Source organism: Osmia lignaria, chromosome 12 (assembly GCF_051020975.1).
Source record: "Osmia lignaria lignaria isolate PbOS001 chromosome 12, iyOsmLign1, whole genome shotgun sequence".
Taxonomy (NCBI): Eukaryota; Metazoa; Arthropoda; class Insecta; order Hymenoptera; family Megachilidae; genus Osmia; species Osmia lignaria.
In genome coordinates, this window is record NC_135043.1 from 7,377,816 (window position 1) to 7,395,920 (window position 18,105).

Here is an 18,105-nt window from a genome sequence, read left to right on the forward strand (position 1 = left end):
TGATACGATAAGCCGATAATATTTTTTAATTACTGGATTGAATTTAATGGAATACGGTGGAGATGTCACGTTGAAATGGAAACTGTAACAAAATTTTAAATTTGTATTTTGTTTTCAGGTTGAAATCAATTTTCAAATTGAAAGCAATAAAATTTTCATTAAAAGTTACTTCTTACCCATTCCATGTATATTACAAAGTTTTAGTATTATAAAATATAGTTGTTACGAAACTTTACTTTTATTACAAAAACAGGAAAGTATGAAGCTAGGACATGGTAGAATTTTAATATATAAAAGAAAAATGTTAACACGAAATCGATGTGTTGTTTTATTTATATACAATATTTACAAAGGCATATTGTTAATCGATTCGCTAATAAATGTCTTCGTACGCTTAAACGTGTACAAGGTGGCGTAAGCATAGCTTTAGTCTTCTTTCTTTTTATTTATTGATTTATTTTATTTTTTTTTTAATTTTCTTATATCCTGTTTCGCTGACAAGAGCATTACATTTACGGAGCTCGTTTCTTCTTTGACTGAGCTCTTTGGACCTGGTTTCTTTTATCTCAATCAGTTTGTTACAAAGATTTTCTCCGATTCTTAAGTTGACTTTTAAATACAGCTCTCCTGGATCACGGCACTTCTGATTACCGTCTCTGAGTATCGATGCGGCCTTTGAAGGCTATAAAATGTCTGCAACAATCAATTGTACAATGAACTGCTAAGTTAACATTATACCTTGTTTCTATCTTTCTTTTTTTTTTCGTACAACGAAACGGAAAACTTGGTTTTTGCTTACGTTTGGCGATGCACGAGGATAATCCGAATCCTCTGGGACTTCGTGGGACATCTCTCGACCTTCCAGCTGACGCGGCCTTCGTGGTAAGGAGCCGTAGTGCAAAAGCTTTCGGTCTGAAAGAAATTTCATCGCAGTTATTTTTACAAAACGAACCTAAGCCATTAAAAATATGTACCTGTAAGATGATTGGTCAAGGCAGTGGTAGGTATGAGATCCGGATTTCCGTCCTCCTCTTCGCCCTTGCCAGCAAAAGTCGCGATAGTTGGCTGCTGGGGTGGCTTTGGTTTGGTCGGGGTAGCCGCGTGTTTTCGCCAAAGTGCCATTAGTACTCCGGTCACGATTAACCCTAAACCGGTTGCGGTGCCGCCAAGTCCAATCAGAATCGGCGACATGTCCACCGACGATACCGATTCGCCTATAAACGAAATCTCTACCGATCCTACTCTTATACATAATGCATTCGACAACGTACGTGGATAAATTTAATTTCGTTTCTTTCTCTTATTCTTGCTCTTTATCGGTTTGTACTACACTCTCTATCTGAAAATAACACGTACGATAGTGCATTCTGTTTCGTGAACATTCGTATTTTGCGAATAGATGTTTTATACTTAAACTTTCAACAAGTCGATTAATGCGTAGCGTTTCACATTTTTTTATTTCCTTGTTAAATTGAAAGAGCGAAATTTAACTTGGAATAAATGATTCATTTAACTCTGGTGTATTTTAATTTCATCTGATTTCTGTGTCCCGTTGACTTGACGTTAGTTCTTTCAACAACGTATCTTTGTGACCGTGGAGATTAATGAACGTTACACGGTGTGAAATTTCGAGGTAGGAAAGCTGTCTGGGACGGTAGTTCTATTGGAGGATAGATGATACGCGGGCAAGTGAAGGGAAGAAACGGACGAGAGAAAACAGAATGCATAATAATAGCTCATAAATTTTGAGGCTTGTTTCCGGATTCTGGTGGAGGTCGTTGTGCTGACAAGCGACGTCCCATTCCCAGCATCCTCTCAAGATTTCCTGTATCTCCTGTGATTGTTAGCAATTTTTCTTATCCTTCAACATTTTAGCCAGATTATATTCTCTTTAGCCGAAGCTCGTGTTAATCATTCTTTTTCAATCGCATTATTAAACGATTCGTTTCGATCCATTTAATTAGGTAATAGTGAATTCGTATAAAATAGGCCGAGTACTAAGAACCGACAGAAAGGAGATGGCCATCTCCATACCTTAGTCGACCCCCATTGTCCCGGCAAATTTTTACCCCATGGAATTGAAAAATACGTACCGGTAAATTTAGCGACTCCTTTTAGCGCTTCACCTTCCATAATCACCGGATCGCTGGAACCCTTCATATTGACCGCGTAAAGGGCGACGGTGGTTGGTTTACGAAGTTCCAGCTCCCAATAGGGGTTCGCCGACTCCAAACGCTGTTTGTCCACTATAGCAACGAACTTTTGCGGCAAACCACCGTCGTATCCTTCTATGCACGATATCTTTATCCAGGAACCGGTCTGATTGTGCGCCGTACAGTTTTGCAACGGGTACGGTCTACCTACGAGCAAAACACAATAATTTTCGATATCCTACTAATTATTAATCAACAACCTAATGGTGGTTAAATCGTATATCGTGCGTTATTGCGTAACAGAATCGTGAGCGAGACGGAAAAGGGGTAAAAAAATGATGTATTAATCATGTTACGGTTCATACATGTAACTTCATTTCATTGCGTAACGAACATTGCAACGCGATGTTGATGAAATTAATGTCCCTCGGTCGTCATTATCGACAGTGGTGTTCTATTAACGAGATCTCTTGTGTGCAAACTAGCTGTGGTAGGAGGTTTATGGAAACGGTTGGATAACTCGTGGTCGCTATACATTTTTTCTTTTTTCTTTTTTAATTTCGTTGTATAACGTGCAACGAGAATAATCCTTTGCAGCGACGCAGATTAGTCGGGGCCGCGATAAAATAGATTTTCTTCGTTTTTAAACCTCCCTTTCCTTTGAAACCATACCTCAACAACCCCTCCGCTCTTCTTGGCCATTCTGCTTTTATTCCCGTTCATTCTTTCGCCGTGTCCCGCGAATTATTTAACGCGTACCGTGCTTTGTTTCCTTCTACCCGGTCAGCAAATTATTTTTGACAATTTCCTCGGCAACTCGTTTCGTTTCTGACGATGCAACGGAACGCGTTCAACGTGATTAGGAATTTTATATTAATCGTGTAACACGTTGAAAGGGAGTTGGCGGTATCCACTTAGCGCGTCGCGTCGTCGTTTCAATTAACGATTTAATTACTCGTGACCGGTGTTGCGGGAGCGTTGCTTCCATGTGGCGAGTACTGATTGTCGAACGGCAAAAAACTGCTGTCCGGTAATTACGTAAGAAATACGTTGCTTCTTTTCCAGCAAAAATAAATGATGTGCCCAATTACCGCAACCGGTGCACGGTAGGAAGTGAAAATCATCTGGTCGGGAAAGTGCTGACCGAGCTGAAGCGAGCATTGTACCGACGCGACGGGGACTAAACTAATTCGCTCGATTTAGTCGCTGGCAGAAGTAGTTTTATCCGTTCGACGTTCCACGAGCATGGCTAATTTTCGGTCAGTATATTTACCGTCGCGACGCGTTCACAGTATACCGTAATGAGCATATTCAATTATGGTTTTCATTAGATTTTCACAAAAACATATGCGACACAAATGATGCGACGAACAACCAGATACAAAGCTGTTTTTATTTCGTTCGTTGATGTTCGTTAGGTTTTCCAAATTTCACAAAAAACCGAAGTGAAATGAAATGCAAAAGAAAAGGAAAAAGATTGATAACGAACCTGCCGCGATCACTTGATAGATGCATGGCTGTTTGGAGGAGCCAATGATGTTGCTAGCCCAACAACCTAACGTCCCGTAATCCATGTCGGATGATGGCGTGTAGTTGAGTCTACTCGATGTACCCTCGTTCGTGTACTTTGTGGACGGAATGTCGGTGAGGTCGCCGCTGCTGTTAAAGGTCCAATGAAAGGTGACGGTGGTTGGACTGGCCTCGACCTCACAGACCAAACTGATGGTTTCGTGTTTCAAGGCCCCGTGAATCTCTTCGGGAACATTCAGCGGCGGAGGTGTAGCGTTTTGATACTTCCATGCCGACGAGTTTACAACGTGCTTGCAAACGGGTGCGACTGTAACGGATGGTCGACAGAAAGAGCGTCTGTGAATCTTACGTTTTGCATATTTCACCGAACGTCACCGGGTTTCCGGTTAATAAAAACGAAAAGGTCACGTAAGGTGTGAAGTATCTCGTTGGTGGTTTGTATTTTTCCCGCTCATCGTCAGAGGGAATACGTTAGATGCATTAACGTCGGAGAAAAAATAAGTGGTGACCTTAGGGAAAAAGTACGTCGCGTAGGGCCGAGTTTTATCACAGACTTTTGCCTGGCGTGAAATGGTTCCTTTTTTTTCCTTTTCATTTCGTATGATAGAGGTGAGCCGCAAAAGTAGAAAACGTACTTACACATCACCTCGAGGTTCACTACGTTAGAACTGGCACGACCCTCGACATTGAAGGCCATGCAGGTGTACCTTCCAGCGGATTCTCGAGTTATACTTTGAAGCACCAGAGAGTGGTCCGAGAGTACTATGCCAGCGGTGACGTTGTAATGGAGCTCTTCTTCCTGGGCAAACAAAGGGAAAAGATATTCCTGCATCTGATACGGAGAACTACCCAAGTGTTACACTCACTGATTAATGAAACTTTGACAGCTTGTAGAGCTCGTTGAATTGAACACGACTATACCCCGTTTTGTGGGCAGACGGATAATTGTTTAAAAGATATTAATAATTAAAATTAGTTACTACTTACATTGAGAAGTATGACAGACTCACATATACAATTCGCAATCTAGAGATCCACGGTTCAAATCCTTGGTTCCCAACATTTTTTTTTTTTTTAATGATAATTTGTCTCTTTTTGAATAACTATAACATAAAAATTATCATAAAAAAAAAAAAAAAATTTTTTTGGGAACCAAGGATTTGAACCGAGGACCTTTAGATTGCGAGTCATGTGTTTAACCACGGAGCGGATCCATGACTCGCAATCTAAAGGTCCTCGGTTCAAATCCTTGGTTCCCAAAAAATATTTTTTTTTTTTAATGATAATTTTTATGTTACAGTTATTCAAAAAGAGACAAATTATCATTAAAAAAAAAATGTTGGGTACCAAGGATTTGAACCGTGGATCTCTAGATTGCGAGTTGTATGTGTAAGTTTGTCATACTTCAGAATGTAAGGAGTAACTAACTGTAATTGTTAATATCTTTTAAACAATTAGCCGTCTGCCCCCAAAAGGGGGTATAGGCGTGTTCAGCTCGACGAGCTCTACAAGCTGACAAAGTTTCATTAATAAGTGAGTGTAACACTTGGGTAGTTCCCCTTGTGAGAATAATTGGCTGATATTTTATTGTATTTTATAAAAACAAATATTTTCGGTGATTTTATATGCAACAATCTAGTACTTTGCTCGCGAATCTCGCGGAATATACGGAAGAAGGATAAGTAAGGAAGCAAAAGCTGGTTCACGGTTTGTTGCGCGTGTCGTACATAGTTACTCGTCCGTCGGTTGCAGTTAGCGAGAAAAGTTAGGCGGCAAAGCTTCGACAAGTTAGTCCCGTGTTTGCTACATTCTCCGGCTGCTATCCACTCGTCGATCTTGCAAAGGTTTAATCTCATCCATATAGCAAGATAAACGTGAAAAACTGGTATGAGTATTTAAGAGAAGATCGGAAGATGAAAAGATCAGAACCCGAACGAGAATAAAAGTTTACATGGATCGTTTGTTGCGCTTCTGAACGAACAAATCTGCCCCGTCGTGTTTCGTCCTTTTTCCAAAGACCTTTTCCAACCGAACACAAAGCCAACAACGAGGAAACGTGAGCATAGTCGCGCTTGCAGACTGTCGTTAGCCTCGCCAGCTTGGACAAAGGGAATTTACGATGTACACTACTCGAGTACAATCCTCCGTCTTCTTCCTCTATTCTTACTACAGCTTGTTACGTCGCGAATACTCGACCATGTGCGTTCACGCTCGTCTTGCACTTCTCCTTAGCTACTGATTTACAGGCATACACAGTTTGTTCATTACTAATTGCATCGTGCGTGTAAATTTCGTTGGCAAAATATTAAATAATCGCTTTGATATTTTTTGCTTTCGTTTTTCTTCATTTACGGTAGATACCGTGCAGAGATTGGAAGATGAGAGGCGGAAGGAACGCGGGTACGATTGGTCGTAGTCGGTCATTCTAGATGGTCGCGCGTTAATGGCCGACGCGGTCACATACTAATCGCGTCGCCTGACAAAGAAGGAAAATGAGATTTCGCGACAAAATAAGATGATACGATGTCAGCGTTGCGATGAACTGGGGAGAGGGTGGAGCGTGCGAAGTGCTCCCTTTGCTCCCGCTAATTATCTTTCTATCTCTACACAGTATGCGATGTAAATTTATATTTATTCGTGAAACTTATATTTTTATTGTATCAGTCCGGAAACATTTTGAATAACACACACCGCGCTCTACGAATCAAACACTCTCGTGTAAGTACCCGGGAATTCTCGCGGTTCTTCATCTCCTACTCTTCTTCTATTTCTATATCATCGTCTTCGTCTGCATTTACGTGCACGCATACCCGCGCAATATTATAATTTACCCTTAACTTTCCGGCAAAGCCTTTGCACACAGATTGCAGCCCAAGGCGTGTCGCGGGAAATCCAAGCCCGTAGATGGATGTAAATTTCTGAAACTCGATTATTTCCGTTGCCCGGAGAACCCTATATATTCCCGCGGATATCTGCCGGCAAGTAGACTACTTGAATATTTCATCGTAGCCTCACGCTAAAATCACGACTTGCTAAACTTTCCTCCTCTTTGTCCGGTATCCAAAGAAGATACATGAAAATACGCGGAACAGCGAAAATTTGCCGACGTTTGATTAGTCGTTTTAACAGATTTTCTTATTTTCAAATGAAAATGAAACTTTGCATAGGACAATTTGAAAAAGCGTGTACACCGTGAATATAATTGCAAAGTTTGTTTTGCAAGCAAAAAGAATAATTCCGTTTCTCACGGCTTTGCGTATTCATTTTATCGCGAATTCCTTAATTTTCGTATAACGTAACGCAGCCTGCATTAGACGTTAAATATTCCCGTTCATGTCAGAACAATAATACGTATTTGCAGCGAGCAACGAATATATTTGCTTCTCTGCATTACAAACAGATGCCAGGGAGAGGATGATGGTGAGCGAAAGGGAGAAGAAAAGGGTGAGGAAGAGAGAAAGGAAAGAGAAAAGGGGTAGACAAGAGCGATAACTCCTATTCTCGTGGAATATCTCGGGGCACGTACGTCTTACCACTAACTCCCTCAACGTATTCTTCCTCCATCAGATTATGCATAACGCATAAGCGAACTATCGCCGTTGCACGATTCTTTCTCTACCAGGGTATGCTTTTAGTAATCCTAAATAATTTGATAACATTTAATGCTTATTTGGAAGTGGAACATAGCTGAATTCATTGATGCTAGTTTAACGAAGTAGACAATAAAATGCGGATAATTTGGTTATTCGGTCATTCTCTAATTTATAGGAACATCTTTCCTCTCGTTTTTCGAAAGTATAGTACCGACCATAATGGGAAGGCAAATGTATAATGGGTGTCGCGTAATGTATAACGACGGGAGGGGGTTTATAATGACATTTAATACAAACGTCATACCGCAACGTAGCTTGGGCAAATCAGTGGAAGGTTTACCTTGATGTAACGCATCCAACGGATTTAGTTTCAACCGCACGTCAGAGCCCGAAGTTATGTGCCGTTGAATATGTCACTGAAAAGCACGTGCAAGCAACGTCACTGTCGTGCTCGTTCTTTCCTTTTTTCACCTTTCTCTACAATGCGATGGGATTCTATACACTAATTTGCGGTTCAACTTTGTTCAAGTGTTTGTACGTTAGTATCTGCATTAAATAATTAGAATATTTACTGTTATAAAAAAGAAAGACGAGCGAAATTAATATTTTAAATGGCAAGTAAATGGAATTTCCACGAGTATATTTCAGAGGAAATCCTGAAATTTTCGTGACATTCCTGGGGATAGTAGATACGTGTCGTTTATACGGGAGAATGAATTTTCGCCGGGCGAACGCTTTTTACGCGAACATTTTTACGGATTGGTAAACCAGGTCTGCTCGCTGATTCGTGGGCAATTTATTGGTTTGGTTTTCGGACTATGCGAGCTGGAGGGGCAACCGGAATGGATGGTAAACGACAACTGGGTGATCGTAAATTTGCAATAATTTCGACAGAATGCACACGATCGCGTGCAAGGGGCCGATCGCTTCGAGACATTTAAAATTATCTTCGCCACCCCCGCGGCAACTTCTTTACCCTTACGTCTCCCGTTCCGACCCATTCCGATCCCGGATGAAAACTCTTTCTCCTCGAGACTTTTAAACTCTGTTACTTATTCACCGAATTTTTCCTTCTACTTTCTTCTTCGAGCCGGCATTGAATCATATTCATCGGGAAGACGTCCCCTATTATTAAAACTTTTCCCCTCTCTCTGTCATTGTAATTTTACGAACTTTCGATTGTCCCGGTTCGTTCGATCGTGATTCCTTGCCATTTGCGAGCCGGCTTTAATTAGGAATTTCTTCGCCAGAGATGATGTGAAATCACGTCAGCAGTAACCAGATGAAGATTTTAAAAAGACGTAGTTACCTATTACCGTATTGGCAAGTTTCATTCAATAGTTTGCGTTTAGAAAGGGTTAAATATCGTTCGAATAATTGCAAAGTTCTTTTCGTTAGTTTCGTTAGTTCCGGTTGGTAGACAACGGTCGAGGATAGCTAATGTCTCGGCCAGGGGTCAGCGAAATTGTCGTCACGAGGTCGAAATACCGTCACTGGGGAGGAGAAGAGTGGTTGTACGACGCTTCCAGGATTTCGCCAACCCCTCGGGAGAGGCTGGAGCCGGCGTAGAAAATGATGGAAAGCATAATCCCCCTTAAGAGGCTTAACTCGACGATCCTCGAGTGACCGGAGATAACGCTCGAGCTTTCCAGGTGGTAGCTCCTAGTTTTTCAACGATATTTTTCGCGAGTCAAGACGAAAAAGAAGGATGCGGTGTGGAAACGAGAAATCGGTGCTTTCTTACGGCTTTGTTTCCTTCCAACGACGTGCATTATTCACGATTTAACCCCTTAACACGTTTACTGCCATGAATTCTCTATGTACGTATGTTCGAATTTCAAATTCAAGTCACTTACACAATTAACAGTATACATATGTACCAGCGGCGATATTATTCACGATTTAATCTCTTAAAAATATGCGATCGTTTCCTGTGGTTGAAAACGTAAACGAGAAGTCGGTTAACCGACACAACGAGACATCATTTCTAGCTATATGCATATTTCTTCTAATTTTCAATTATTTCTTCCATTTTCCATTATAACATAATTCTCTGGATCCTCGAAACTTTATTGGGCGACAAAATTATAACATCGATTTTACGCTCTTGCGAAATCCTCATTTTTACGAGGGTGCGGTATAAAGCAAAAAGAAAAAAAAAGTATCGGTACGTTGTCGTTTAATTTCACGCTGGTATCGATTTATCGAGAAGCATTTTTATATCGTTTCGGAGCTTCTTACTTTATCTTCTTCTTCTTCGCAGCGAAATGAATTCGCTTTCTGCTTTTTAAGCGAGAATAAACGGGGATAGGATAGTTGATTTCACTTACCTCGTGAAACCATGCTAGTTTGTAAGCCCTAGGATTCGCTCGTACGTTGCACTCGAAGTAAACGTCATCACCTTCCTTGATGTTCTTTGGATCCAGCGATGATCCCATCTTCAGCGTAACAACAGGGGCAACTGAAAATAGACGAAAAACGTACTCGTTAGAATCAAACTTGATACGTTATCGGCTTGTATAAGTAGGTCTTCTAGTACTGTATCTTCGTGTACCGGTACAGGCTGTATTTTTTATTTATTTTCCCTTCGTTACGTTCGAAGGATTCAGTTTGGTGATTTCCTCGTTTATGCATGCACGAAACGGGAGGCAGAAGGAGCGTGGTAGTTGGAAATTCATATTCGTCGCGGCTCGTTATTTATGAATCGACAGTTCATCGTAACCGTGATACAATAATATTCGAACATTAGCGGCGCTCGTTTAATGAAATTTGCATTTTCGTTCGCACGAAACGCGGAACAAGAGAGCGGCAGCGAATCGTAATCGAAAGTAATCGACACGCGAAACTATCGTAGTTAATAATCTCGTATTCGAACGAACGGGAAAGCTATAAATTTTATCACGCGCATTTCCTCGAGGAATCAAAATCCCTGATCCACGCGAGTTTCTTTTCTTCTGCGACAACCTCTCGATTATGCACGCGTCTCATCGTCAATATAAAATGAACTAAAACTGGTTCCAAAGTGCATTTTTCCATATAGTTAGATGAAGAAAAATTGAGTCATTTATTTAGTTAATAAAAAGTATTTTAAAAAGGTTTTATTATAAATCTTTATTAGTAGTTGTACTTTTTCTGAGTGTAATAACACGTAACAAGGGCGTTTGGTATTTTTTTTTTTTTTTCACCCCTTTTCCAACCATTAATTAAACCTATATACTATACATATATGTTTCACCGAAAAAATATTTGGGATACGTATGATTAAAAACTCGACATTTCATATCTTGATAGCGGGGATGTAATGTCCATCAGTTTCAAAGGAAAATGTAAAAGGTATTTTTACATTGCGCGCCGTGAAATTCGTTTCGAGTGAGCCTGCCGATGTTTTCAAATGTTTTACCAACATTATGTAGAATAAAAACCGTTTCCTTTTTCGCGACTCGAGTATAATGTTTTGGTTGGTTATCTCGGTGAAATATAAAATTATCATTGAAAATTCAGCGTACACCGAATACGCGTGAGATACGTAGCATGTTGAAATTACACGTTGGCTATTCGCTTTGCTCTTAATTATCATCGCGTTTGTTACAAAAATCTCTTCCCTCCTATGCACACAAGCGAACGCCGTCGTTTACGAGGATGCTCGTTTAAGCTGACTACAAAAAATCAACCCTACGAGTTTCGTTGCCCCTTAATAACACGCGCAATTAAAGAACAAACGAGGCGAATCTGGAAGTTTCCGCTTTCGTGACCACGGTAACTATGTACCAGTGGCTAAGGCAATCAAGATTTCAGTTCTTGAAACAAGAGCGTTGCAGTACGTACTAAGTTGCCGTCGAATTAAATTCGTTATCCTGTTTCCTTCGGCCAATAAAGATAATACGTGTGACTGGAGGCAGGACAATGAATTTGATTCGACGGCAACTTACGATCTCTGCATAGTACTTAAATACTTTTCACTTGTGACGAAACGAACGTGCTCTGATATGTATCAAATATATCTATTTTTCTTTCTTACAGTTGCGTATCAAGCGAAACGAAACCAGACTGTCTCCTTTATACACCTACGCGTGCAAAATAATTTACATAGTTACACTATAGATGTACTTACCTACATGCATAGGTACGTACACGTAAATACAGGATCGAAAGTTTGAAACCCGTTGATACTCTATTCCGGTAAAGCTTCCAATATTCGCGGCTGGCGTAGGCTTGCTCTCTTAGCTTTTCGAATATAAGCAACGAGCAGAGTGTCATCGAGAGAGACTCGAAGAGGCATTCGGGACGAATACTCTCGGATGAAGAAGTTTCGGAACATTTCATGCGATACGTTGTTCTACAAACTTCCATAGATGTTATAATTGCGTTGTTTCGCTAACTATAATACGAATACACTGCACCACGTACATACTATCCTACTCCTTTCTTCGTTCCTGTCTCGAATGTCGTCAGTCGTTTAGAGAGGATCGTTGAAACGGCGAGGAACATCTCGTACGGTCTTCGTCGTACCGAATATTAACTGATAATAGAGGCAGAGAGAAGGTGAATGAAAAATGAATCAAATGAAAGAGAGAGAGAAAGAATCGAACAATAGGTCTTTGTACGAGGGGCCACTTGGCGATATGAATTCTGCACCGTTTGCCGATGGACCGATGAATCGGTTCGATATCAGCCTGCAGGAATCGCGCGATGAATCCGATTGATATCGAACCCCCTGGTGTGCTTTGGAAAAATTTTCGGGAACTCGACGAGACGCGCCGTCACGCTGTCACGCTATCCGATCGGGAAAGGATACGTGTCTCTGCAGACCGGACGGATTACGTGTCCTGCAGATCCGATCGACTTTCTCTGATCCTCCGACACCGAGGACAAAGATGTTTCGTTGATAGGACCGCGGGTTCTTCACCTACTCGAAGGATTTCATTTGTTTCGGTAGAATCGAAAAATTGTGCTAAGCTATTGAGTAGTTGATAACCATTATTTACATTTTCTATCGAAAATAAATGAAGACCGCCGAGTTTCCCTTCGAAGAGTGTGCCATTCAACGATGCGAATCGGATCGAATGCGCGTATAAAAAGGAGGAGAAACCTTGTCTATCGATAAGAAGACTCGATTTCACCGCGAAAGGTGATCCTTCGGAAGGTATAGAGCAGCCTGGCGATTGTATCAAGAAAGCGAAACGAAGAGGTTCACGGATAGATTGTCTTTTTATAGCAGTAGCTTCTCCCGGCTGAGAGTTGTACGTTAATTAAAACATTCGATTAAAGTTCGTCCAACGAAACGGTGAATAGCGGTATACTCGGAGTAAAAGGCTCGTTAACGAAGATATTTCGCTCCAATGCGAACACGGATGCTCTTTAACAGCGTCTTTCATGCTTTTAAGAGACATCGTTAGGAGCAACACGCATAAAAGCGCGCGTAATTCGTATTCAGTTGTCTTGGTTAACCCTTTCTCTAGGACGAGGATTCAGTTTCAATTTAAGGACAGTTTTTCACATCGTCGCGACATTATATGTAAGTATATTAACAAATATGCAAATTCAACGTATATTACAATTTAGTGTTATCTTCCATGGTCTCAGTTGTTGAGTACGAGGTTCTCATTGTCAGTAGGTACCATAGTAAGAAATAATGTAGGGAAGACCGGGGCTAGTTGTCTAATTTTTAACATATTTAATTTTTATGAATGAACCATTGGTATTTTCTTGGCTTGTTGCATACCAAAAATGTACACATTTACTAAGGTATACAGGCCAATTTTTAAAGCCGCTTTGAGTAAGTCTAAATTGTAGTTTTCAACTAACCCCATTAGTCAATAAACACCGGTCTCCCCTACAGAGTCGAATCGTTCAATGCATTTTTCCTTGGTAATGGCAAAAGTAATTCTGGTTTACGTAGTTATAATCATTTCTCTCGTATTCCATAAATTCCGCTAATTCCGTTAGTGTCTTAACTAAAGGGTTGATCAATTTTACGGATTGGATGGAGTTTTGAAATATTCCAAATTAAACGAAGTGACGCGGTTTCCTTGTAAACGTTTAAAATAGTCGTGTATCACGCGTCATTTATTACGGTCATTGGTTTTCTCATTTAAAGTGATAGCTGGCGTTAGGCTGACGTTTCGTAATCAGTCATTCCTGTTGCCTCGCGTCGCGTCGTTTGGTACGCGTGACAGCAGCGAAACTCTTGGAACGCATGGAATTAAAGTGTATAGCATCGGATGGCATTAGCATTAACGAAAACTGTTCAGATTCCAGTGTTTCGAATTCCCAAGGAAACTCGTGACGTCGTAACGCTTGTTTTCGTTGATCCTATGACGAGAGAAAAGTATGGAAAAATCGCGATGGATAAGTTTTCTTTCACGGCTGTCGTACTCCGTGCTCGATGAGTCGGGTGGGAATGAATCAGCCGGAAATATTGCCGTTCGCAATAACGATATCATGAATTTTAATTAAATCTCGATTCTCAGTGTCGGGTAGAAACGAGCGAGAGCCCGTTAACGTCCGTCGATAGCGTGAAATTGACAGAGTTGGAATTTAGAGTTCGGTCGATCCGGCTGGAAACTGGCGAAGCTTAACGATTCAGGGAACGCGAAATTTCCTCGGCGGTATTTCGCAGGTATCGAATCGTCAGATAGCGAATGCGACCCCGAAAGGGGGGCTACGGGGAGATTCGAAACGAAGCCATTTAGCTGTGCGAATAATGGCACTCGATAATGGCTTTTCAACGTACGAAGACAATGCCACGATTTATCGTTTCTAGTCGGTGTTCCACGGTTCAACGTGTGATTCTGACCTCTTTTTCTTTTCAATGCTTATCGCTCGTAAGTCGTTACGTTCAATAGCGATTTCAGAATCTGCGTGTTCTTCGTTTACGATCTTGAAAAGAATTTAAGAAGGTTTCGTACCGTAATCGGTTGATTCTTCAAAATGAAACTACTAAATTGAACGTGTGTAAAATTGCAAACGATTGTTTGTCAAATCGTTACCACCTGCTAGCAGATTTCTCGTCCGAGGTTGTTCCTACCAAGTACAACTTCGTAGTATCGATATTGCGGTCGAGTGGCCAATTTACGAATTCCTACGAATCCGGTGATTTACGAGCACAAGGATTTACCTACGTACATAGCTATCCATGGCATGGCAGCAGCAATGTAGTCCGACCGGATAATCCACCTGCTGGACAAGAACTTACCGAGGCTAGTGAAGTTTACAGGAACAAAAGGAAAACAGGCTTAACGATATCGTTCAGAGATTCGAGTAGGTAGAATAGTGTGCTGTATAAACAGCATCGATTACAAAGAAATAAATCAATAGTCTTATTATATACGTAAATATTTAATCCATTTCCAAGAGGAATAACCAGGATCATTTTTGTACCGATTTTATCTGAAGCGTATTTACAAATTGATCCCCAATTTAGAAAGTTGCTGCTACTTTCGTTAAAACTTTCTAACTGTACGTTTATTATTTATTTGAAAGATTGTAGGAAAATTCGACAGTTTATGTATAGACGTCGTTCACAGTTGAAGGGTTAAATACGATACGAACGTCAAGGGATCTTTCCTAGATTCTAGCGCGAAACTCGAAAGTTTCCTAGACGCTCTTATTGCTTGTAAAATACTGTATCGTATGCCTCGTAAAAGCCTCGTAAAGTTACTTCCACCGGGAAGAGAAGTTCCGGGACAACAGCACCTGTCAAGTTCTCCACTTACCTAACAACATCTGCTGGAACGATACATTTTAAGTTTCTTACGGGATTCGTTAACGTTTAACGTTTATTAAATCTCTACCGTCATTAAAACTGATCCTCTAAATTGTGTTCCGCGATCTCTGGAAACGCGATTTTAATCTCTCGAGTGCCCATTATTAGATTCTTCTTCTTCTTTCTCTTCTTCTTCTTCTTTTTTCCTCCGCGATTTCCCCCTTTCTACTTTTTTTTTACTTTGATGAGCAATTAAGGAGACTGTTTCGCCCGAAGGCCGCCTCCTGAAGCGAGATTCGTTTCCTCTTCCGTTGATCGCGAAAAATCAGGCAACCGGGATGGTATAGAGGAGGAAGAAGCCTCGCAAAATGTCCCGGCTTGGCTTGAAAACACGTTGAGTAAATAATTCGATGAACGTCAAAGCCAAGCGAGGGCCGTTTCGCTTTGCGGCTAGCAACAGTCTCGCTATTCGATGATGGAGGTGAATGGTGGAGCGTGGCAAAGGGCGGAGACGAAGATGGGTCGGGGTTGGGGCGGATGGTCGAGAATATGGACAGCTCGTATCATAGGCATCGATCCATGCGTCGCGTCGCGTCGTTTCCGTAAAAGCATTCGTAATATCGAGACACGCTGTGTGAAAAAAAAATTTTGCTGTACGGTTCTGCCTCTTTCTTGTCACTGACCGATCTTTTACCGAATGCTTTCAAGAAAGGATTCCTGTTCAAATACTTTGCTAATGACTTTGCTTTACGATACATTTCCATTCACCTAATCGCCAGCCATATAATCGTTATATTTTCAGAAGTTTTTCAGAAATTGCTAGCTTTACTGGATTTGTTAGATGGGACATACCTCTATTTGCGAAAAGAACCATATATTATCCAACTTAAATTTAATGTTTAATATTTTTATATTTAGATTGTTTTTAAAATTAGGAATTTTTCCTTTGAATTTATGATTAGTTTATTCTTTTCCATTATTCTCTATATGTAGATATCAGAGAAAGACAAAAGTAGAGAATGACATTTGGTATTTGCAGAATCTTAAGCGATTCCATCGTTGCATCGAAAGAAACTAGCGTGAATGTACTTAATAATGGTGTTCGCGATGTAGAAATAAGCACATCGTTCGTTGAAAGATATACGAAGATGAATAAACCGGAAGATGTCGAAGAGTGATCGAAGATCACTTGCGCGGAACGATGCTCTATTGTTCATTTACTATGTATAATGTATAGGTTACTTCTCGTCCGTGATACTGGACCAAGTTCGCATTGCAACGAAATCGTATATCGGAAAATCGAATTTCCAGGTTCGTGCTTCGAAAGAACGATTCGAACGTGCAACTTTGAAATCCATACATTGTAGGATGACCGAATTTGTCGTATGCGGCTTCCTGGATCGCTAGATCGCAATAACGTTCTTTTTATGGCACTTCCCATGCTCGCAACTACCGTACACGTAAAATGAACTTTTGTTCTTGCGGATATCCGTAGGAGTAGCTGTGTCGAGTGAAATGTCGCGTTGTTTGCTAAATTTACTGACCGATTCCGTTTGTCGAAACTGTCAGAATTGTCAAAGATTCTGTGACGTCACAAAACGATACCTTTTCTTTTCTTCATTTTTTTTCCTAATCTATCGTCAAGTAATGTGAACCCAAAAACGATTTTCAAAATTCTGTACTTTTCACCATCGAACGTATGGAACGCTTGAAAATTTCTTAACTATGCAAATTGCTTACGGGAGAATTAACGAGCGAAAGCTTTAAAGATTTTGTTCGAAACGGTTCATAGAGAAGAAGAGGAAGAGAATCGAAGCTCAGCGTACAAATAAACTATTCGTAAATATTCATAAGACTTTTCCACCCTAGAATTCGTTATAGTTTCCCGGCAGTGAATGCAGTCTCCTCTTTGGTAATTAAGGCAATTAACATGCGAATTAGAAAGAGGAGCCCAAACAAGTTACGTACACACAAGTGTATCTTTCTTCGGTTTCTGGTTTTATAATTAGATACGTTTTCATGCATTCCTGATCTAGTTGAAAAGATACAACCTTCAGTTGAAAAGCTTGAGAATTAAAGATTAATCTGCATATGTATTCATATTTGTATACATGTATTACACATACAGATACTATGCAATACTTTGATAAAAATTGACGAAAACGCGAAGAATAGTTAATATCAAGAGACAGGGGAAGAAAAATATGAAGAAATAATTTGTTTATCTGCTGCGATTTCGTACACGGTAGACGATCTTCGGTTAAAAAGGTCGAAGAAAACGGTAAAAGTGCTTCTCTAGTGTCCTTCCATCTTCTTTTAAAGCCGTGACCGCCTAACGATCTCGTTGGCTTTCTTGGAGAAGAATAATGAGGCGGTTTCACATTGACTTCCTCGTTGTAGCTTCGTGGCCGGTTCGTGGCCTTTAGAGAAGTCATTTTTCAATAGTCTCGACCCAGTAATGACATAGCTGCTACCTTATGGAATCTACCGGTACCCTTAATAAAGGAAAATGCGTGACAAAAAGTTTAGATAGAGAAAAATGGACGGTATCTAACAGGACTAGCCGATACGAAAACTTTCTTGATCGATGGTAAGCAAAACGCAAAGTGCATAGTAAAGTTTTTCAAACGATTCGACGACGGTAATCGACCGAATTGAGATTTCGATTCACGAGATGCGGTATCACTATCCTCGAAATATCCACGGAGATAACAGTGTCAAGAGTAGCAGGATGCTGGAAGGCAGCGCATAAAATTTAAACGCATCGTCGTAAAACAAGAAACCCGTTGTTTTTTATATCTTCAGCCATATAGAAGACCTCGTTTCCACCTTTCTTGCTTCATGGTAAAAATTCTCGCCTTCGTTTGCCGACTTTCCTCCCGTTCATTCCTCTCCAGGTCGCCCATAACGTTCTTGTATCTTTTAATGAATATTAAACAGAACAGATGAATCTACGATGAATATAAACTGATCGCGAACGTTAATTGATCGATACGCTACGTTGACACGAGTGATGTGAAAGAGTGGAAGGTTGCTGGAGAAATCAAATCCTTTACCTATCTACACGCCATTTTGAAAGCAATTTCTTAAGATCCAAATAGAATTTTATTGACCATACGATTTA

General features: G+C 40.6%; 1 protein-coding gene across 6 annotated transcripts in view; it reads right to left on the reverse strand.

Moving 5' to 3' along the window:
- Positions 1-454: 454 nt before the first annotated feature.
- Positions 455-18,105, reverse strand: part of LOC117603154 (nephrin) — an 89,571-nt gene continuing 71,920 nt past the window's right edge. For 4 of the 6 annotated variants that reach the window (XM_076691410.1, XM_034322018.2, XM_034322015.2 and 1 more), the window contains 7 exons: positions 9,607-9,737; positions 4,323-4,482; positions 3,643-3,990; positions 2,094-2,360; positions 975-1,229; positions 800-912; positions 455-693 (listed from right to left, as the gene is read on the reverse strand). In XM_076691410.1, the coding sequence (XP_076547525.1) occupies positions 613-693; positions 800-912; positions 975-1,229; positions 2,094-2,360; positions 3,643-3,990; positions 4,323-4,482; positions 9,607-9,737 (1,355 nt within the window). In that variant the 3' untranslated portion in view covers positions 455-612. The remainder of the gene's footprint in view (positions 694-799; positions 913-974; positions 1,230-2,093; positions 2,361-3,642; positions 3,991-4,322; positions 4,483-9,606; positions 9,738-18,105) is intronic. The other 2 variants (XM_034322017.2, XM_034322016.2) reach the window with 1 other exon arrangement.